We start from the raw sequence: 22696 nt of genomic DNA, 5'->3' as shown, positions 1-22696 counted from the left end.
GAGACTTGAACTTGTTTAAGAAGGCCAGTTACTTGCTTATCAACTGCTCGGCTATCTTGAACTTCAGCATTCTTCTATCGTGTTTGTTCTACTTGCTGTAGTTTCTTCCTCATTCTCCTCACTGAAGAGAATGGAGGTAACGTAGGTGTTGAGAACCAACCCTGGCCTTCTTGCTGTCCTGTATTAATGTTACACTGGCCTCTCCAAGTTGTAGCTGTGACCCTTTTTGTTGTCTTTAACTCTGTTACTTGGTAGGCTCGCCTTACTCTAGTTTTCAACATCCAGGACATACTACGATCCTCCCTTAGTTGTTTGCTATCTTCTTCTTCTGTCTACTGTGCCTGTCCTCTTAAAATAGGAGCCAGAAGGTACAACAGAGTGCCTTCCATGACCCAACAGATTTATTTTGGGTGGGGAGGATCTCTCCTCCTTTTTCCTCATTGGGATCATTCATGATTGATATTTTCAGACTCTTGTTACTCCCCAAAGGAATTTTATCTTAGGGTTTGTTATCCTAAAGCCTGTTTGGTTTTTCTTTTCCTTTATGTGTTTGAAATGAGCCTTCCCAAAGTCTAGGGTCCATGTAGATCTATCTATGCCTGTCTTTCCCTCCCTTATTCCCAGCATAATAAGAACACATATTTCCTCCCCAAATGGCCATCTCTCCTTACATAATCCATTTGGAGTGGCATTTGTCCTTTCTGAGAAGACAGCTTTTCAGCACAACACACGAAGCTAGGTTCAGCTGTTGGCATTTATTGGAAATTCCCAGCAGACTGTTGAGTCATCTTTGTTGAGTCAGTCCTCTGTGTCCATTTTTCCATCTGTGTTAGGAAGTCACCACTAGGACCGGACCCTGCATGTGACCAGGCAGTCCCTTGAATATCACTTGTCATCCGGCACTTTGATCTTCATCCTGGTACTTTTCACCTGGCCAGCTGAGTCAGTTCTGGCACTTTCTAGGAATAGATGCTTATCTTAGCCTTCAGGGTTATATGCCCTCTTCTCCCTTAGGAGCAGAATATGTCTTTGCCTTGCCTTATCCAGGTACAAATCTCAACCTTGTATATGTGGATTGGTTAGTACAGGTAACCCTTGAACAACACGGGGCTTAGGGGTGCTGACTGACCACACAGTTGAAAATCTGTATATTACTTTACAGTTGGCCCTCCCTGTACATGGCTCCACATCGGTAGATTCAGCTGCGAATTTTGTAGTACTATAGTATGTACTTAGAAAAATCCACTTATAAGTGGACCCACACCCACCCAACACAGACCTGTGTTGTTCAAGGGTCCACTGTACACAGTCTGTACCAGTGTCGCTGGTCAGCCTTCTTAATACATTTCTCAGAGATCAACTGGCTACCACACCCACTGCCTTACAAAGAAGCTGTGTTTAGATTTGATCTGGAATTTTTTTTATTCCTGAATTGGTTTGAGGCCTTCTTGCTTAGACTAGAGAATCTCCTCCTAAGCCTGTTTTCTCTTGTTTTGAGGGATTCTTTGGTAATGATGACCAGTTTTTAGTATCCAAGGTCTATCAGGATACTCAGCTCTTCACTTGTGTTTTCCTTTTCACCACCTTCACCTGGAAAAAGAAATGAAGAGACCTCTATGTTTCTGAGGCTTTTTGCTTCGTCCCTGGATATTCAGAGATCTTCCAGGAAAACTTCAGACTGCTGCTGGTTCCTTTAATTCTCCAAGAATTAGCACCAGACAAATAAAAGGACAAGTCAGGTCTTTTTTATTTAGTAAGATGAGTTAGTCTCTTTTTAAAACTCTTTTCTACACAGATTTTTAAAATAAGGAATCCTTTTATAAATGTATAGAATTGCTTATGGTCAAAATGGGAAATTTTGCAGAAAAAATAATCATCTTAAAATTGTTTTGTCTGGGGAAATAATCCCAAGAAAATGACCTCCTTTACTTGTAAAACCTGCTTTCCTAACTGTGGTTTTATTATCATTTTTTACCCATGAAAACTGCCTTTTATGAGCTTGAACGGACATAAGAATTGGTTTGTGTTTTTAATCGATCATCATGTGACTAGTAAATTGTCTCTTTTCATATTTCTTCTAACCTGTTAACGTCTTTCATTCTTGCTCTCCATTGTTTTTACCTTTGGCAATAACTTCACATATAAAATATAACTTTTTCTGTTACTGTTAGTTTTACTCACATCTACAGTTATTATAGTGCTTCTATTTTATTTGTAGGGATAAATGCTTATATTGTTAAAACATACGTGTTTTAATGTATCAGAAACATTCTTAGTAAGTATTACTGTCTACTTTTAAAAACCTATTCTTATTTCATACTTGCAGTTCTTTTTATATTTCACCAGCATTTCATTAATTCAACAAAAATTTATTGAGCTATATATGCCAGCACTATGTTAAGCATGGTTCCTGCTTTGAGAAATAAGTTAAGGTGACAAAGCTTAAGTATGTAAAACAATTAGTAAAATACAATTGAATTTAGTGAATAAATATGGGTTTTTAGTGAAATTTTATGAGAAATTTGGATTAGCAAAATTCAAAACAGGGTAAATCTTTTGAAAGTGATTGTACTTTGAAATGGGCTTTGGTGATGGATGGAATAATTTTGAGTTCATCAACTAGGTATTAAATTGGCTTTCTTTGTACCACAGCACTGAAGACCTCTGTTGAACTTAAAGTAAACTCCTTTCCAGTTGGTTTTATAGACACTGCTATGCAGCATTACCTTTCTAATCCTGGACACTGGTTGGTTGAACCCAACAGTAAAACCTTGCATTTACCCATACTGTGTCTTATTAAATTTGGGTCCTTACCTAGTTATCCTGATTCTGTCAAAGAATTTATTACCTTTGCCAGCTTCATGTCAACTTTGGATTTGATCACCATGCCTTCTGAATTTTTAAGTGGCTGATTATCATAGTAAGGACACAGAGCTGTGAACAGAGCACTGACAGTTCACTAAGGACATCTTTCCAGGGTGGGAGTGACTTGTTAACATCCATTTCTATCTAATAGCAACCAGCCCACGTTCCCCATTACGTCCACAGCACACTTTATCTCATATTTGGTTGAAGACCACCTGCATCCTGTCGACCACATTTGCTTGATTGAGCAGTCTGCTTGTTCTGTGACAAAAGGAAAAGAGGTTTGTGTGACCTAGTTTATAGGAATACGAAATGCCCACCGATTTCTTTGTGTGTGTGTGTTTTTAATTGAAGTTATACCGCAAGTGTTACCGACAGTAACAGAAACCACAAGATGAAAGAAAAATCTTCCACCTTGGAAGTCAGCCTATCATTTTTCATTTTCTTTTACCATCTTTGTCCATAATAGTACATTTTGCATAGCTATTATGCATTATGGTAGAGGCAGTTTGATGTTTTGCTTTTTACATTTATTATTTGTTTTACAAACACACTTCCATTTGGCTACTTAGTATTCATAATTTTCATTTTAACCTCTGCATAATATCCTATCAATTTGATGTGCTGTAATTTACTTCCCATCATCCCCAAATTGGAAATTCACATTGTTTCCTGTTTGTTTACTATTAGAGAAAACATTGCTGTGGACAGCTGCTTCCTTTCCTAAATTCTGAAAAAAAAAATAACATACCTTTAAATGCCAAACTTTCAGCTCTAAAGATGGTAGAATCTGCAGACCAATCTTAACTGCCTATTATGGAAGAAGAAAATATGTATATAAGAATCTGTAATGCCACAAAAGAACAGATTAGGTTCAGTAAAGCCCAAATGGTGAAGAGATTATTTCGATCTTGGGATCTCACAGAACACTTTGTGGAACGAGTTGTGTTTGAATGGTCTTTAAATGATGAGAAGGATTTGACTATAAAGCTGGGCTAAGAGTATTCTGAGTTGGAGAAACTGTGAGCTCAGAGTGGAAAAACCTCAAACGTGTCCTGTGGGCAGTGAGGGGTTTACCTTGGCTTAGAGTGTAGAGCCTGTGCTCTGTGCTCTAGGGTCTGGCAGTTTCAGGAGCTGGAGTGGTGGGTTCCTGCCAGGTCATAGAGGGCCTGGAGTACAGGCTGAGACATTTATAGTGTAGTCGTTAAAAGTGGAGCCCTGATCAAAACCAGTCAGGCAATTAACCTTTCTGTTGCCGCTTCTTTCCTGACGGATGCCTCTTCCCTGGTGCCTTGCGTACAGTAGGGCGCACCGTGATCTTCCTTTGAGTGAGTGAACAAATGCCTGAGGTGTTATGACCAGTTGAAGGGGTATCAGAATATTGTGTCAGGGGCCACATGATCAGAAATCCTCATTGATAGGACTGCATTCATTTCTCAGTGTAACCTCAGCAGTGGAGAAGGGTCCCTGAGTGCATCCAAGCATTGGACACACCTGTCATGAGCGCCAAGTGTATTGGAAGGTTTTGTTATAGCTGGTGTCCATTGTTCAGTGATCCATCACTGTGTCCCAGTTTTAAGATTTAGTTTTAGTGGAATTAAAATGGAATGGCCCAAAATTACATGATTAATTACATTCGGTTCCAATTATAATGATTGATGCAAGCCTGCTGGCATGACCCGTGAAGCAGGGGAGGAGCAGCCAGCCCCTGCAGCAGCAGCCAGGCGGCTCGTCCCTGCTGGCCCAGCTCCTCATAGTCTCTTTGCCCCAATTTACCCATTCTTTCTCTCTCCCCACCCCATTGTTTGGTATTTACTTCCATAAACCACCTTAAAACTTTCCTTAGAGTGAGGTAGAGGAGTAAATAAAGATGACTAGTTCACACATGGTAGCTATTACAGTAAGTTTTTTTTCTCATAAGAATCTCAGGCAAGTCATATATAACCTAGAGGGGATCACTAATAAAGACAGTAATCTGCTTTTTTCAAGAGCTTTTCAGACTGTACCTAAAATATGGCTTTCAGTTCTAGAAACTGCTTTCCAAAAGCAATGTAAATAAATTGTAGTCGTTCAAATAGGAAAGTGGTCAGGGTGGAACAGGGAAGGAAGGTTGTGACAGAGAAAGAGGAGGTGTTCAGACTGGAGAAGAGAAGGCTGAATACTGTCTTCAAGTAGCTTAAAGGCTGGTCTGTGGACGAGGGGTTAAACCTGTCCCATAGGACAAAAACTGGGCCTGATGGTTAGAAACTTGGGGCTCAAGAATTGTCTACCAATCAGCGCCGCCCAAAGATGGAACGGCCTGCCCTGGGAGGACGTGAGTTTTAGATGTATGCAAGCAGAACCTAAATGACTACTGTGGTAGAACTTGACCCCTGTGTTCCCTTCTAGCCCACTGTCCTGTGATTCTCTGACTCTTGAGATTTCTAGTGTGAATGACAGGAGAAATGACTTCAAAGTTGAGGAGTGGAGTTGCCTTTTGCAATAGGCAATGTATTGTGTCTTAGACACGTTGAATTTAAAAGGAAGTTGCGCTCCACCGTGGAGATGCCCTGGCAGCCACAGTCCCAGTAAATGTGGGATTGGAGGTCCAGTGAGAGGCCAGGCTTAGAAACAGAGTCCCAGGAATCCCAGACATAAAGTTAATAATTTAAACCACACAAATGAGAAATGAATGGGCTTTCTGAAAGGAAGGTTTGTTTGGAGAAGAGTATTGAGCCTCAAAGAATACTCTTAGGAAGAAGTCATACCCTTAAGAATTATTGTAGTAGACAGTAAGTAGAATGATGGTTGTTAGAGGGCCAGGGGTCAAAGGAAGGTGACACTAAGATTGGAGAGATTTGTCAGAGAGGGTGTTGATCAGTAGCTGCAGAAACCGCAGAGAAATCAGAGAATGAGGATTGAGAAAAAGACAGTTAGGATAGGAATATGAAAATTATTGTGAAATTTCAAGGAAGCAGCTTTAATAGAGCTCAGGGCAACCGGTAGAGCCTGGGTGTTAAAGAAAGAGCACACAGTGAAGACGCGAGAGGCGGTCCCTTAGGGCTTGTGGGGCAGGAAGAAGGCGAAACCGTGGAGGCCGGCGTGGGAGTGGGGAAGAGGACAACTGTACCTGTCATCACTGGTGGAATTTTTAATTTATTTGTTTTGATGCTAAGCCAAGAGAAGCAGAAGGCCCTCCGGAGTTTTTAAGGTTTTTTTAAATTTTTAAGCCTTGCGACACAGTGGGTTTCCTGGCATTTGTTTTCCTTTATCCTTCCCAGTAACCACCACCAGGGGGAAATCTGAGTCAGAGAGAAAAGTTTGCCCTGTGTCCTCAGTGCCTAGTCTAAAAAATAAAAAATAAGTAAGGTGGGTGGCATCCACACCAGATCACCACCCAGTTTTTTAGGACAGAGGGCAGAGTCCAGAGCTCAGTGTGGTAGTCAGAGGAGACTTGCACTCTGCTTCACTGCAATGTGTAAATTTTTAAGGATAATATATTTATAGATCACTTACGTAATTAAAATTATTTTTTCTAAACGGAAGGTGAAAGTGGGGGCTTTAATGAGTGTACCCATTAGCTAAAGCAAGTTCCTTCCAGTTGTCTGTGATCTCCAGTTTATCTCTGTCCTCTGCAGTCTGTTCTGCTTACTAGCTGAATGGATAGTCTGAGCACCCAGAGGCAGTCATACAGAAGCCAGTCAGAGGGGAAGGGGTCTCCCTCGTGAGTGGAAGAAAGAATTGTGCCTAAAGATGAAATAAAAGTGCTAGCTAGCCAAGAGGATTTGCTAGAATTCCTGTGACGTGGCAGTAAAAATTGGTACCAGACATTAAAGATTCCAGACTATCAGTTTTCAGGTAATAAAACCCTTATATTTGTACCACTGAAATAGTATCGGCTTAAAACAAATACAAGCAAGCATATATATATTGCGGCTTTAATTTTTAGTATAAAAATGTCATTGAGCCAGTTGATTGCTTACTAGTCCCAAATAGCTTGTCATCATGATAATTATTATCACATTAATAATGTCTTGAAATTATTAGAATATTTTAACATTTACAAAGCCCAGTCACACTCATCTCGTTGGATTTCAGACCCAAAGACACCTCGTAGTGAAATTATATCAAAAGGTCCTTTTAAAGTCTCCTGCTTCTCACGCTGTGTTGAGGGGATTGTCCTTGGGTAATGCAGTTTGGGGTGATTTCACCTTTTGTTATCATTTGTTTCTAATTTTTCTATAATTGTCATGCTTTACTGTTTAAATAAGCACTTGAAAATTTCCCATGCTTTTGTAAACCAGAATTATCGGGAACAAAGTCAATCATTAGTTGATTGTTACAGGGTACAGGAGCAGTCCCACCTTTGTGTCGCTCAAGACATGTAACCGGCCAATGAATGTAAAAGGTGTATATGGCTTTGCAGGTCGGGTCTATGCGGTCTTGTCAAAGAGAGAAGGTCGAGTGCTACAAGAGGAAATGAAAGAGGGGACGGACATGTTCATCATCAAGGCTGTGCTGCCCGTGGCCGAAAGCTTTGGCTTTGCTGATGAAATTAGGAAGAGGACAAGTGGCCTGGCCAGCCCACAGCTGATATTTAGCCATTGGGAGGTAAGAATCCAGATCCTCGTTCCTTCCTTTGCATCTACGGATGTGCTTCCTTATAGATGGCGCCAAGAGTAGCAGACGACTTCCCAGGCCATGTGGCCTTCCTCTGGCTCTGCTCAGTGAAATGGACAGGACAAAGCAGATGGCATTTTTTCATCCAGATTGAATGAGCCTTAGGTTATATGCGCTTTGTAATACACACACACATATATATTCATTTTCTTTTTCATTTGATGTAAAATTTAAGACAGAACACTTAATCCCTTTTTTCCCCTCCAAAGGTAATATTGTAGATAAGAAAACCACAGACATTTTGAAAGTGAAACTTTAAGGTATTGTTTCTTCTGGGGTAAAAGTACTTCTAGCATTTAAAGGCAAACAGTTATGCTTCTTACAAGGGACACCTTTAAATTATTACGTGTTACATATTCTTCAGTCCCCATTATAGAGATTCGAGGCTCCTGTGGCTTTCAAGTGTTGTGAAATAAAATGGCTCATCAAAACACTTCATTGTCAGTGTAGGAAACGGTAGGTGAAAGGCAAACCTTATCTGTAATCAGAAATGCAAACTTAACAGGTCCACATTGCTTGGGAGAGAAGACAAGATTGTGAACACATTGTTTTTTAACTTAGGGCAAGAAAATAATAACAAGAAAGGACAGGGAGGTCAGACCGGCCTCTGTGGACAGATCCTGAAAGGAAAGGTACAAGCTAGCAGCTAAGGAGGAGAGAAGGACATTGGGTTGGAGGGTGCCTGTGTGAGAAGCAGTGAAGGAAAGCTGTAGGGCATGAGCAGAAAGCATTGTGTTATGTTTCAAGACAAAGCCTTAAGGTCAGGAATAGCATTTTCAAACTGTAGGTTGTAAGTTTGAAAGGTGGTTTTAAGAAAGTTCTGTTGTTGTCACTGTTTACAGGGAACCTAAGTAACTTCACATTATTCTCTTGTACCGTGGAGGTGTATAGTTTAGTGGAAGGAGCATTGACTTCGGTGTTGAGAAGTCCTGGTTTCAAATATTAATTCTGCCACTTATTTGGACAAATTGTGGAACCTCCTTGAGTTTGTTTTGCCCCTGAGATATAAGGTATATGGAATATCTAGCCTAGTGCCTGACACTGGTAGGCCCTCCCTGGCATGAAGATTGTTTTCTTGTCAACATTCTTAGAGTCCGTGTCATGTTCCTTTTGGCTCTCTCTCAGCAGTGTGGCATTGCACTCAACTTCACACAAATCCAGACTTTTTCCTTAAACTATTTATAAACAAAGCTCATGGTTTGGGTTCAGTGCTAAGCTCTTTTTACTCCTTTCACTTTCTTTAGCCAGCTGGGTCCCTTTTTCTAGAATGCTTCCAACGAGCAGTTTAAATTTAGACAGTATAGAGGAATGGGAATAATTGAGGGAGAACTTTCTCTTTAAAATGAATTCTATAGTCAAGCGAATCTGGCAAAGTAAAGAAAGGTGACACTTCAGCAAAACTAACTTCAGACAGGGCAAATTTGATTTTAGTTGGGCAAGTTCATATCATCTAAATTGATACAAGTGAAGTTGCTAGTCCAAAACACTCAACTGTGTCTGCTTCTCCTTGAAAAGAGAAAGTTACGTTCTTAGTACTTGATAGAACTAAAGTTAATGTTGTTCTAATTTAGGTTACATTTTTTTTGGTTGTCAGTACAAACTACATTTTAACACTGATTTACTATGAAATTTTTCTTGCATCTTTTTCTAGAAATAAAATGATGTTTTGATGGTTTTATTGGCCTATATCTGAATAGACGCCATTGCTGTACTTCATTATGTAGAAAACAGTAGCACAAAACATTTAAGTTATTTGTTAATGCCCATACTTATGGGTAGTAATTTCCCACTTATCCAAACTTCTAGCTTTTTGGTTTTGCTTTTTGGCACTCAACTTTTACATAAAAACACAAACCAGTAAGAAGTAGAAGGAATGGATTTATAAAGGCAACTTCTGAAGAACTATGTCTATAGTGTAAATATATTACTGATGTTCCTAATGATAAACATTAGCGTTATCCCCCACGTGTTTTAGTGACCAGATGTGTGATTACAGGACAGTGCAGCTAAATGATGCTTAGAACTGAAGAGAGATTTATTCCACTTCAAAGTAATGACCTTGAGAAGTGAAACACTTTCTTCATTTGTGCTGCCATTGCTGAAAACTGCCTTCAGAACTTGCAGCTCATGCTTCTGAATATCTTAGAGATGACAAGTCGTCCATCTCATTCAGATGGCCTTGAGAGTAGAAGGACGTGTGCTCACTCCCTCTTGCGAGAGCACTGGAATTACAACTAACTGCTGAACAGTCATCGACAGGAAGACACTGGAACTCACCAAAAAAGATACCCCACATCCAAAGACAAAGGAGAAGCCGCAATGAGATGGTAGGAAGGGCGCAATCACAATAAAATCAAATCCCATAACTGCTGGGTGGGTGACTCAAAACTGGAGAACAAATATACCACAAAAGTCCACCCACTGCAGTGAAGGTTCTGAGCCCCACCTCAGGCTTCCCAACCTGGGGGTCCGGCAACGGGAGGAGGAATACCTAGAGAATCAGACTTTGAAGGCTAGCGGGATTTGATTGCAGGACTTCGACAGTACTGAGGGAAACAGAGACTCCGATCTTGGAGGGCACACACAAAGTAGTGTGCACATCGGGACCCTGGGGAGGGAGCAGCGACCCCATAGGAGACTGAACCAGACGTACCTGCTAGTGTTGGAGGGTCTCCTGCAGAGGCGGGGGCGGCTCTGTCTCACCATGAGGACAAGGACACTAGCAGCAGAAGTTCTGGGAAGTACTCCTTGGCCTGAGCCCTCCCAGAGTCCGCCATTAGCCCCACCAAAGAGCCCAGGTAGGCTCCAGTGTTGGGTTGCCTCAGGCCAAACAACCAACAGGGAGGGAACCCAGCCCCACCCATCAGCAGACAAGTGGATTAAAGTTTTACTGAGCCCTGCCCACCAGAGCAACAACCAGCTCTACCCGCCACCAGTGCCTCCCATCAGGAAACTTGCACAAGCCTTTTAGGTAGCCTCATACGCCAGAGGGCAGACAGCAGAAGGAAGAAGAACTACAATCCAGCCTGTGGAACAAAAACCACATTCACAGAAAGACAAGATGAAAAGGCAGAGGGCTATGTACCAGATGAAGGAACAAGATAAAACCCCCAGAAAAACAACTAAATGAAGTGGAGATAGGCAACCTTCCAGAAAAAGAATTCAGAATAATGATAGTGAAGATGATCCAGGACCTCAGAAAAAGAATGGAGGCAGAGATCGAGAAGATGCAAGAAATGTTTAACAAAGACCTAGAAGAATTAAAGGACAAACAAACAGAGATGGACAATACAATAACTGAAATGAAAAATACAGTAGAAGGAATCAATAGCAGAATAACTGGGGCAGAAGAACCATAAGTGACCTGGAAGATAGAATGGTGTAATTCACTGCCACAGAACAGAATAAAGAAAAAAGAATGAAGAGAAATGAAGAGAGCCTAAGAGACCTCTGGGACAACATTAAATGGAACAATATTCACATTATAGGGGCCCCAGAAGGAGAAGAGAGAGAGAAAGGACATGAGAAAATATTTGAAGAGATTATAGTTGAAAACTTCCCTAACATGGGAAGGCAAATAGCCACCCAAGTCCAGGAAGCGCAGAGAGTCCCAGGCAGGATAAACTCAAGGGGAAACACACCGAGACACATAGTAATCAAATTGACAAAAATTAAAGACAAAGAAAAATTATTGAAAGCAACAAGGGAAAAACGACAAATAACATACAAGCGAACTCCCATAAGGTTAACAGGTGATTTCTCAGCAGAAACTCTACAAGCCAGAAGGGAGTGGCATGATATATTTAAAATGGTGAAAGGGAAGAAGCTACAACCAAGATTACTCTACTTATCAAGGATCTCATTCAGATTTGATGGAGAAATCAAAAGCTTTACAGACAAGCAAAAGCTAAGAGAATTCAGCACCACCAAACCAGCTCTACAACAAAGGCTAAAGGAACTTCTCTAAGTGGGAAACACAAGAGAAGAAAAGGACCTACAAAAACAAGCCCATAACAATTAAGAAAATGGTAATAGGAACATACATATTGATGATTACCTTAAATGTGAATGAATTAAATGCTCCAATCAAAAGACACAGGCTCACTGAATGTACACAAAAATAAGACCCATATATATGCTGTCTACAAGAGACCCACTTCAGACCTAGGGACACATACAGACCGAAAGTGAAGGGATGGGGAAAGATATTCCATGCAAAAGGAAATCAAAAGAAAGCTGGAGTAGCAATACTCATATCAGATAAAATAGACTTTAAAATAAAGAATGTTACAAGAGACGAGGAAGGACACTACATAACGATCAAGGGATCAATCCAAGAAGAAGATATAACAATTATAAATATATATGCACCCAACATAGGAACACCTCAATACACAAGGCAACTGCTAACAGCTATAAAAGAGGAAATTGACAGTAACATAATAATAGTGGGGGACTTTAACACCTCACTTACACCAATGGACAGATCAACCAGACAGAAATTTCATAAGGAAACACAAGCTTTAAATGACACAATAGACCAGATAGATTTAATTGATATTTATAAGACATTCCATCCAAAAACAGCAGATTACACATTCTTCTCAAGTGCACATGGAACATTCTCCAGGGTAGATCACAGCCTGGGTCACAAAGCAAGCCTCAGTAAATTTAAGAAAATTGAAATCATATCAAGCACCTTTTCTGACCACAACACTATGAGATTAGAAATCAATTACAGGGGAAAAAAACATAAAAAACAAACACATGGAGGCTAAACAATACGTTACTAAATAACCAAGAGATCACTGAAGAAATCAAAGAGGAAATCAGAAAATACCTAGAGACAAGCAACAATGAAGACACGACTATCCAAAACCTATGGGATGCAGCAAAAGCAGTTCTAAGAGGGAAGTTTATAGCAATACAGTCCTACCTCAAGAAACAAGAAAAATCTCAAATAAAAAATCTAACCTTACACCTAAAGGAGCTAGAGAAAGAAGGACAAACAAAACCCAAGGTTAGTAGAAGGAAAGAAATCATAAAGATCAGAGCAGAAATAAATGAAATAGAAACAAAGAAAACAATAGCAAAGATCAATAAAACTAAAAGCTGGTTCTTTGAGAAGATAAACAAAATTGACAAACCATTAGCCAGACTCATCAAGAAAAAGAGGGAGAGGACTCAAATCAATAAAATTAGAAATTAAAAAGGAGAAGTTACAACAGATACCACAGAAATACAAAGCATCCTAAGAGTACTACAAGCAACTATGCCAATAAAATGGACAGCCTAGAAGAAATGGACAAATTCTTAGAAAGGTATAACCTTCCAAGACTGAACCAGGATGAAATAGAAAATATGGACAGACCAATCACAAGTAATGAAATTGAACCTGTGATTAAAAATCTTCCAACAAACAAAAGTCCAAGACCAGATGGCTTCACAGGTGAATTCTGTCAAACATTTAGAGAAGAGCTAACACCCATCCTTCTCAAACTCTTCCAAAAAATTGCAGAGGAAGGAACACGCCCAAACTCATTCTATGAAGCCACCATCACCCTGATGCCAAAATCAGACAGAGGTACTACAAAAAAAGAATTACAGACCAGTATCACTGATGAATATAGATGCAAAAATCCTCAACAAAATACTAGCAAACAGAAATCAACAACACATTAAAAGGATCATGCACCATGATCAAGTGGGATTTATCCCAGGGATGCAAGGATTCTTCATTATATGCAAATCAATCAATGTGATACACCATATTAACAAACTGAAGAGTAAAAACCATACGATCATCTCAGTAGATGCAGAAAAAGCTTTTGACAAAATTCAACACCCATTTATCATAAAAACTCTCCAGAGAGTGGGCATAGAGGGAACCTACCTCAACATAATAAAGGCCATATACGACAAACCCACAGCAAACATCATTCTCAATGGTGAAAAACTGAAAGCATTTCCTCTAAGATCAGCAACAAGACAAGGATGTCCACTCTTGCCACTATTATTCAACATAGTTTTGGAAGTCCTAGCCACAGCAATCAGAGAAGGAAAAGAAATAAAAGGAATACAGATTGGAAAAGAAGTAAAACCGTCACTGTTTGCAGATGACATGATACTATACATAGAGAATCCTAAAGATGCCACCAGAAAACTACTAGAGCTAATCAGTGAATGTGGTAAAGTTGCAGGATACAAAATTAATGCACAGAAATCTCTTGCATTCCTATATACTAATGATGAAACATCTGAAAGAGAAATTAAGGAAACACTCCCATTTACCAATGCAACAAAAAGAATACCTAGGAATAAAGCTACCTAGGGAGATAAAAGACCTGTATGCAGACAACTGTAAGACACTGATGAAAGAAATTAAAGATGATACCAACAGATGGAGAGAGATACCATGTTTTTGGACTGGAAGAATCAATATTGTGAAAATGACTCTACTACCAAAGCAGTCTGCAGGTTCAATGCAAAGCCTATCAAATTACCAGTGGCATTTTTTACAGAACTAGAACAAAACATCTTAAAATTTGTACGGAAACACAAAAGACCCTGAATAGCCAAAGCAATCTTGAGGGAAGAAAACAGAGCTGGAGGAATGAGACTCCCTGACTTCAGACAATACTACAAAGCTACAATAATCAAGATAATATGGTACTGGCACAAAAACAAGTACAGATCAGTGGAACAGGATAGAAAGCCCAGAGATAAACCCACACACCTATGGTCAGCTAAACTATGACAAAGGAGGCAAGGATATACAATGGAGAAAAGGCTGTCTCTTCAATAAGTGGTGCTGGGAAAACTGGACAGCTACATGTAAAAGAATGAAATTAGAACACTCCCTAACACCATACACAAAAATAAACTCAAAATGGATTAAAGACCTAAATATAAGACCGGACACTATAAAACTCTTAGAGGAAAACATAGGAAGAACACTCTCACAGAAATCACAGCAAGATCTTTTTTCATCCACCTCCTAGAGTAATGGAAATAAAAACAAAAATAAACAAATAAATGGGACCTAATGAAACTTAAAAGCTTTTGCACGGCAAACTACAAACAAGACGAAAAGACAACCCTCAGAATGGGAGAAAATATTTGCAAACGAGTCAACAGACAAAGGATTAATCTCCAAAATTTATAAGCAGGTCATGCAGCTCAATATTAAAACAACCAGTCCAAAAATGGGCAGAAGACCTAAATAGACATTTCTTCAAAGAAGACATACAGATGGCCAAGAAGCACATGAAAAGCTGCTCAACATCACTAATCATTAGAGAAATGCAAATCAAAACTACAACAAGATATCACCTCACACCAGTTAGAATGGGCATCATCAGAAAATCTACAAACAACAAATGCTGGAGGGGGTGTGGAGAAAAGGGAACCCCCTTGCACTGTTTGTGGGAATGTAAATTGATGCAGCCACTATGGAGAACAGTATGGACGCTCCTTAAAAAACTAAAAATAGAATTACCATATGACCCAGAAATCCCACTACTGGACATATACCTAGAAAAAAACATAATTCAAAACCACACATGCACCCCAGTGTTCATTGCAGCACTGTTTACAATAGCCAGGTCATGGAAGCAACCTAAATGCCCATCGACAGACGAATGGATAAAGAAGATGTGGTACATATATACGGTGGAATATTACTCATCCATAAAAAGGAACGAAATTGGGTCATTTGTAGAGACGTGGATGGATCTAGAGACCCTCATACAGAGTGAAGTAAGTCAGAAAGAGAAAAACAAATATAGTATATTAACGATATATGTGGAACCTAGAAAAATGGTACAGATGAACCGGTTTACAGGGCAGAAATAGAGAGACAGATGTAGAGAACAAATGTATGGACACCAAGGGGGGAAAGTGGCGGGGGGTGGGTGGTGGTGGTGGGATGAATTGGGAGATTGCAATTGATATGTATACACTAATATGTATAAGATGGATAACTAATAAGAACCTGCTGTATAAAAAATAAATAAAATAAAATTCAAAAAAGAAAAGAAAATGTCCTTGATCAGCACTGGTGCAGAAAACTGGGTTATAGTATGTTTGGTCAGAACAAAGAGCGTATAGGTTAAGTGATCCCTTGGGTTCTCTGTAAATACAGATCTAAAACATATTCAGAGCTCTTGTAATGGCATCATTATTGGAAGAATTGTATATTTGAATTCATTTATTCTATTGTTTGTTTAAAATACCTCATTTTATTTTTTTATATAAATTTATTTATTTTTTAATTTAAATTTTTGTCTGCCTGGGGTCTTCGGGGCTGCGTTGGGTCTTTGTTGCTGCTCGCGGGCTTTTTCTCGTTGTGGCAAGCGGGGGCTGCTCTTTGTTGCGGTGCGCGGGCTTCTCATTGCGGTGGCTTCTCTTGTTGTGGAGCACGGGCTTCAGAAGTTGTGGCTCGCAGGCTCTAGAGCACAGGCTCAGTAGTTGTGGTGCACGGGCTTAGTTGCCCCGTGGCATGTGGGATCTTCCCGGATCAGGGCTCGAACCCATGTCCCCGGCATTAGCAGGCAGATTCTTAACCACTGCGCCACCAGGGAAGTCCCCTCATCATTTTGTAGTCACCCTTGTCCTTGAAAGTGACTTTATAAAGCACATTTTTTTAAAGATCTATAAACTTCTCACCATTTCCCAATTGTCAGCTATATATCTGGAAACAGATAAGGCTGCTCTATCAAAAGGATCTCAAAGTGGAGTGGCTCAAATTAAGCAGAAGATTCTCTTTTGAGTCTCAGGAGGCAGTCCAGGGCTGGTGTGCAGCTCACTGTGGAAGGAGCCCAGGCTTCTGCTCCTTTGCTGCCTTTCTCAACACTTGGATGGTCCAGAGTGGCTGTTTCACCTCCTACTGTCACCTCTGCATACCGGCCATTAAGAATAGGCAATGGGAAGAGGACATACTCCGTTAAGAGGGCATAGTCCCGTTAAGAGGATGCTGCCCAAGTCCATTGCCCAGAACACATCATCCCACCACATCTAACAAGGCTCCATCTGACAAGGAGGCTGGGCAATATAGTCTTTAACTCATTCAGGAGTCAGCAAACTATGACCCATTACCTGTTTTGGTAAATAAAATATACTCAGGTATAGCCATACCCATTCATTTACGTGTTTTATATGGCTGCTTTCAAGCAGACTTGAGTACTTACAACAGTCTAAAATATTTACTGTCTTGAGCTTTATAGAAAATGTGTGCCTACCTACCCCTCCCCCCAGAACCTAGGTCATCTGTATGCCCACCTGAAATACTAATACCAAAGAAAAAGAGGATAATAAGTATTTAGGAACCGTTAATATAAAACAGCAAAGTTTTACAAAGCAGGCAGTTTTTGTCAACGTGAAAACCATGATGGTTTTTCAGTCTCCTTTCTTTCTCAAAATTAAAAAAAAAAAAAAGGGCGGGGAGGCTGAAAGTTAATCTGACATACTTAGTAGTAGTTTTAAAAATATATTAGTTTTTGACTTAGTTACAGCTAATCATTACAAATCCGCCCTTTAATAAATAACTTGAGAGAAAAATGTACTCAAGGAAAGTTTGCTCCAGTTTTGTACCATCCTTCTGTCATCCCCTTGCCACCTGTCATGGTCCTGTTCCCAAAAGCTTCAAATCTTTTGAAAGTCTAGAAAACTACATTATAATTAAGTGTCATTGATCTGATCTTTTCTGGCTGTCTCAGTTTTCCCCCATAGTTAGGTTTAGAAATAACACAGTTGTTGAGATCTGGCTTCTCACTCCAAGGCACTTTTTTTCATTTGTATTCTACCACACCATGTAATTTACAATCAAGAGCTTTTGAGAGAAAGTGCTTCAAAAAATAGAGAAAATAAAATTACAGGCATTTTCCATGAGGAAACCTTTGAAGTCAGCAATCTCATAATTTCTCTTTCTATGTTTTACCCTTCTATGAAAAAAGAAGAAAAGGAGCTAATAACAGACACAGAAGGAAAAATATTACCAGCCAGTGCTGATCTACATGTATGTCAGCATAACCTCAAGACTCGCTGCTGAGGGGTGGGCTAAAGTTCACGTTAGGGTAAGGAAGAAGTGATCGCAATCGCACGGAAGAAGTGTATTTTGGACATGGTGTTTGCCACATGCCAGCCATAACCATAGGGAAAATTGGGCAAAGTATTGAAAGAGAGCTCCCAAAGCTTTTTTCTTCTAGGCTTTTTTTTTTTTTTTGTAGTAATGCTCAGGACAACAGCTAGCACTTGGGTGCCTTTCTTCCTGTGAGTTAGAAAATGGCATCCTCTTTAGGCTGTGGAGTTGCCAAAAAAAAAACATTCTCACTGTAGGCACGTGAATTCTGGGTGAGCCAGTTAGAAGAAAGCATCTTTTCTTCCAAACTGATAGCAAGCTCTGCTCTGTTGCCTCAAGGATGCCTTTCTGTGGAGCATCACCTGGACAGCCTTTGGGGTGGCCTTGTCATCACCCCACTGGGAAAATTCAAAATGACCCTAACACGGTCAGGTGGGACTGGACCAGGCCAGTCACTTTCTGGTAAAGTGTACCCCATTGCCCCTTTTCTGAGACTTTGTTTGGCATGTCGAGGCAAGAAGCTTCCAGATGTCCACACAGATACAGGAGGAGTGAAGGTGAAAACAGCAGCTGCCCGTGCTGGACAGAAGAGGTGTGGGCAGTGGGCCCGCATCGGGTCGAGTCCCCCGGGCAGCTGAAGATGGGCACAGGAAGTGGCCCTGGCGGCTCGGGAAACAAACTGAGCAAACCTCAGAAATATACGCTGAGGGCCCAGGCAAAACTGGACCCTTCTGAAGCTCTGAAGTTACGTTTTTGAAAAGAGGACACTCTGGTCTTCAGTTGGCCAGTCTGAGTCTGATATCTCCCAACTAACACCTCACTTATTTCTCTTTATAAAATGTGTCACTTTTTTTTAACTGGGTTAAAGATGTGTTCACTGCTACCACTGAGACCTGCTAAGAACATGTGGCTTCTTTATATTCTATGATGGGTTTATCATCCAACTAGTTAGAGGAGGACACTGATAACTGGCTTAAAACTAGTCTCTTACAAGTATAGTCTTTGTGGATGACTGCCCACATAAATGTTCCATTTCCTGACTTTCTTCCTCCCCTCTAAGCAAGAGGGGGCCTTCTGTGGAAAGGGGGAGGGGCGCCTCAGCTTCAACACAGTACCCTAGATCCTCAGTGGCTTTGGCCGGGAAATGGCTTGACTGGTCCAGCCCCATCTGGCTGCTGGGGCCAGTATGGTGGCACCAACCAGTTTCAGGAATCTCTCCTACCAACCACTTGTCTCTAGCCACAAAATCCCCACCTGCAACTGCCTTTGTCCTGCCCCCAGGCTTCCACCAGCCTCTTAGCACCCTTGAATCCACTCACCGGTGTGTGGGAACTTCCAGATCCGCAGTATCACCCCACTACTCTGGTACCTTGTCAGATTAGACTTGGGGGTAGCAGGGCCCCAGCAACCTGCTAATACTTGGCTAATGGCACCTTGGAGATTTTGCTTATCCTCTGTAGACGTATACCCTGATGACACTTGAGTCCTCATACCTAGCATGTCATCCTTCTTCAGCCTGAGGGCACCGGTCTGTGCTTTGACACACTTAGGAGGTTGTGACATGTGGTTGTGGCTGGGGGTGGTGGAGGAGAGTGGCAGACAGGGTCTCCAGAGGTGACTGTGGAAGCAAAGGGATTCATCTCCCGGGGACAGAATGCAGTAGCAGTTCTTTGAGTGGGTCTGTTTTTCCAGCCACAATAGGCTGGTGGTTCATAAGAGCACGCAGAGACACTACCCACTTTCCAGACTCGCCCCTTCCACTTCCATTCAACTGTGCTTGCACTTGTAGCCCTAGTCTTGAATTCAGCAGTGTCAGAGAGAGTGGTGATGTGCTGTTACTGCATCCCTGGCATGACTTGACATAAATTGATGATCTCATTTAGTCCTCATACAATCATAGGAGATTAGGACTTTTTTAATATTACACCTTTACAAACGAGAGAACTAAGGCACAAGATGCCTTTAAGTAACTTGCCCCAGTCATGCAGATCTGACTTCAGCACCAGCACCATCAACCCCTGCGTTACATTCGCTCCAGCCTCCTCGCCTGCCTTGGATTTAGAGATGTGCCAAAGCCTTCCTGGATCTGGGCTTACACACAGACTCCCCTACCAGCCCTGGGTAACCGTCAGTCTGCATTCTATGTCTGTGGTTTATCTATTCTGGACATTTTATACAAATGGAATCATATAATATGTAACCTTTTGTGTCTGGCTTCTTCCACTTAGCATACTGTTTTGGAGGTATATCCACATTTAGCATGTATCAGTATTCTTCGTATGGCTGTGTAACATTCCGTTGTATGTATTGTATACCATAGTTTGTTCGTCCATTGATGGACATTTAGGCTTTTCCACCTTTTGGCTGTTGTGAATAGTGCTGCTATGTTCTTGCATGTATATGTACTGATACTTGTTTGGGTTCCTGTTTTCAGTCCTTTGGGGTATATACCTATGAGTAGAATTGCGGAGTCGTATGACAATTCTGCGTTTAACTTTTTGAGAAGCCGCCAGACTTTTCCACAGTGGCTGTAGCGTCTTACATTCTTATCAGCAGTGCATGAGGCTTCCAGTCTCTCCACATCCTCACCAACGCTTTTTTTCCATTTTTTTTTTTTTAAATAATAGTCATCCCAGTGGGTGTGAAGTGGTACCTCACTGTGGTTTTGACTTAAATTTCCTTCATGACTGATAATGTTGAGCATCTTTTCAATTGCTTGTTGGCCATTTGTATATCTTTTCTGGAGACATGTCTGTTCAAGTCCTTTGCCCATTTTTTATTGGGTTGTTTGGGTTTTTTTGTTGTTGAGTTCTAAGAGTTCTTTATATATTCTGAATATCAAATGTCTTTTTAATTTACTTATTCTCGCTTCAGCAGTTTTCTGTTTAACCTACCCACCGAGTTTCTTTGTTTTTTTTAAATTTTAATGTCTAAAATTTTAATTTCTGGGATTTCTAGTTCTTTCTTTTTCACAACTGCCTAATGTATTATGGATGCTACTCCCCACCCTCATCTCCTTTATTTCTTGGAGGATTTTTAAATGAACTCTCTAGAATTTTCTCTTCAGATTACCTTATTATCTCTATTTGATTATTCATTCTCCCTTTTGTTGAGTCTGGCACCTGTCTTTCACGGTGCTGGATTTCCTTTTGTCTTCTGTATATCTTACTGGTAGGGTCATTTTCAGCAGGAATTCTCTCCTCCTCTGTCCTCCTGAGTGCCGTAGCTCTAACTGTAGCATTTGCAGTGGCTCAGCTTGGTGCCTTCACCAGTGTGGATGGTGCAGGACAACAGACTCAGCACAGGCCGAGTCTGATCTTCAGAAGGTGACGGCTTTTATCTCATGACCTACAACTCATTTTCAGCCACAGCCCTTGGCAGACATGGTTATTCCAGCTCCAGAGAAGAGTGGATGGTTCTGGTCCCCACACACCTGGTTTATGTGGCTTTGGGCCCATCCTAAGTGGGCAGTAAAAGCCTGGCCCTCCTGGTGCACAGCTGTCTTGGCTCCCTATGGGAAGTGGATGGGGCTTTTGCCCTCACATATTACTGTGGGCTCTCTTCTCTCCCTCCAAGAACCTCTCCCTTCCTGGTCCACAGAAATTTCCTTTTTTTATGTTGAAGAGTGACTATTATAAAATAAATTTTTCTTTCATTTCTGCATTTTAAATTGAAAAGTGTTGGGATTTGAGACCACTTGAGAAATAGCACCTCTTTCCTCCCAATTGAGAAATAAGAAAAAACAACGAAAAGAACAAGGCATATAAAAGTCAGAATCTCACTGTTATTACTGGTAAAGCTGATCTTGTGGAATGTGGTCTTCATCTGTAGGCAATACCGTGCTCCTAATACTGCACTGAATTTTGGAGCAAAAAGCTCAGAATAATCAAGAATGGACTTACATGTGTTGGTCTTTGCTGAGGACAAAGGCAAAATTAGTGAAGTGACACTGATACCCAGGTATATCCTAGTGAAAGGGAGAGTTTTTTCTATTATATTATTCAAAATTAATAGTTTTCTTACTTAGTGTTATGTAAAGGCTCTAGGAGTAAAGAATAATATGTATGTCACAAGTTTTGTTGAATCTGCTTCCATTTGTCCATACCGCCTGTGATCCTTCATATTTGTTTATTACCATTTCTAGCAAGCTTAACTCTTCATTGCCTCACTTTTATTCTTAAGCTAAGACTGTATGAGTTGGCATTTGAAATGAAAGTATACTTGTCTAATCTAGCACATTCTGTCACCTTCTTTTACAAGATCATTCCCAGCGACCCCTTCTGGGTACCAACCACTGAGGAGGAGTATTTGCACTTTGGGGAAAAGGCTGATTCTGAGAACCAGGCCCGGAAGTACATGAATGCGGTACGAAAGCGGAAGGGTCTTTATGTGGAAGAGAAGATTGTGGAGCACGCAGAAAAGCAGAGAACCCTCAGCAAAAATAAGTAACTGCTACTGTTGGCAGATTCTTCTCTTTGTAATAAGTTAGGAAGTATCACCCAGGCTTCGATACTGGGAAAATTTCTTTCTGCTGCATCATCTCTGTGCGTTCACTTTCAATAAAGCTGATCCATATCATATTTTAAAGAGGGCGTTCCAAAATGTTTTTGTAATTGGTTCTGGTACAAGGCAAGAAGTTATAAATATTGCAGTGGTGCCTTCTTCCTACCCTATGTATAACCCCTTGGCAGCAAGACTCATGCTGTGACGAGGGCAACCTGCTAAGTGCCGGGGGCAGGGTGTGCAGATCCCCCAGTGGGCTGGGTCCCCTACACTGAGCACCCACCCCTCTGCCTGTCATCAGAGTGTCGCTCTTCTGATTACATCCTCCACTTAAACATACTTCATATTGAATCACAGCATTTAACATCATTTGGAGAGACCGCATACTCGAGAGACCAGCTACCTTTAGGTTAGTTAAACCAAGTCACTGTTACAGCTGATTCATCTTGCTACACATCTTTATTTGTGTATCAAACCAATGTAATGTTCAACTGTTAGCCTTTAAACCTTCTGTTTTTACACTCCCTCATAAATTGCATCACTCATATTTAAATAAATGTTAATTAAAGTTACACCCTATACCTTTTTCTT

The 22696-nt window shown here is 40.8% G+C and overlaps 1 protein-coding gene across 4 annotated transcripts in view; it reads left to right on the top strand.

Moving 5' to 3' along the window:
• EFL1 (elongation factor like GTPase 1) overlaps positions 1–22189 on the top strand; it is a 132475-nt gene extending 110286 nt beyond the window's left edge. For 2 of the 4 annotated variants that reach the window (XM_089906708.1, XM_022554491.3), the window contains 2 exons: positions 7271–7455; positions 21863–22189. In XM_089906708.1, coding sequence (XP_089762834.1) covers positions 7271–7455; positions 21863–22051 — 374 coding nt within the window. In that variant the 3' untranslated portion in view covers positions 22052–22189. The other 2 variants (XM_089906710.1, XM_089906709.1) reach the window with 2 other exon arrangements.
• Positions 22190–22696: the final 507 nt, after the last annotated feature.

This window comes from Delphinapterus leucas, chromosome 2, assembly GCF_059928025.1.
Source record: "Delphinapterus leucas isolate spDelLeu-1000000601 "Yukka" chromosome 2, BTC_Dleu_Yukka2, whole genome shotgun sequence".
In the NCBI taxonomy this organism is placed as follows: Eukaryota; Metazoa; Chordata; class Mammalia; order Artiodactyla; family Monodontidae; genus Delphinapterus; species Delphinapterus leucas.
Note: the sequence above shows the minus strand (reverse complement) of the source record. Positions and strands in the feature narration are given on the sequence as shown.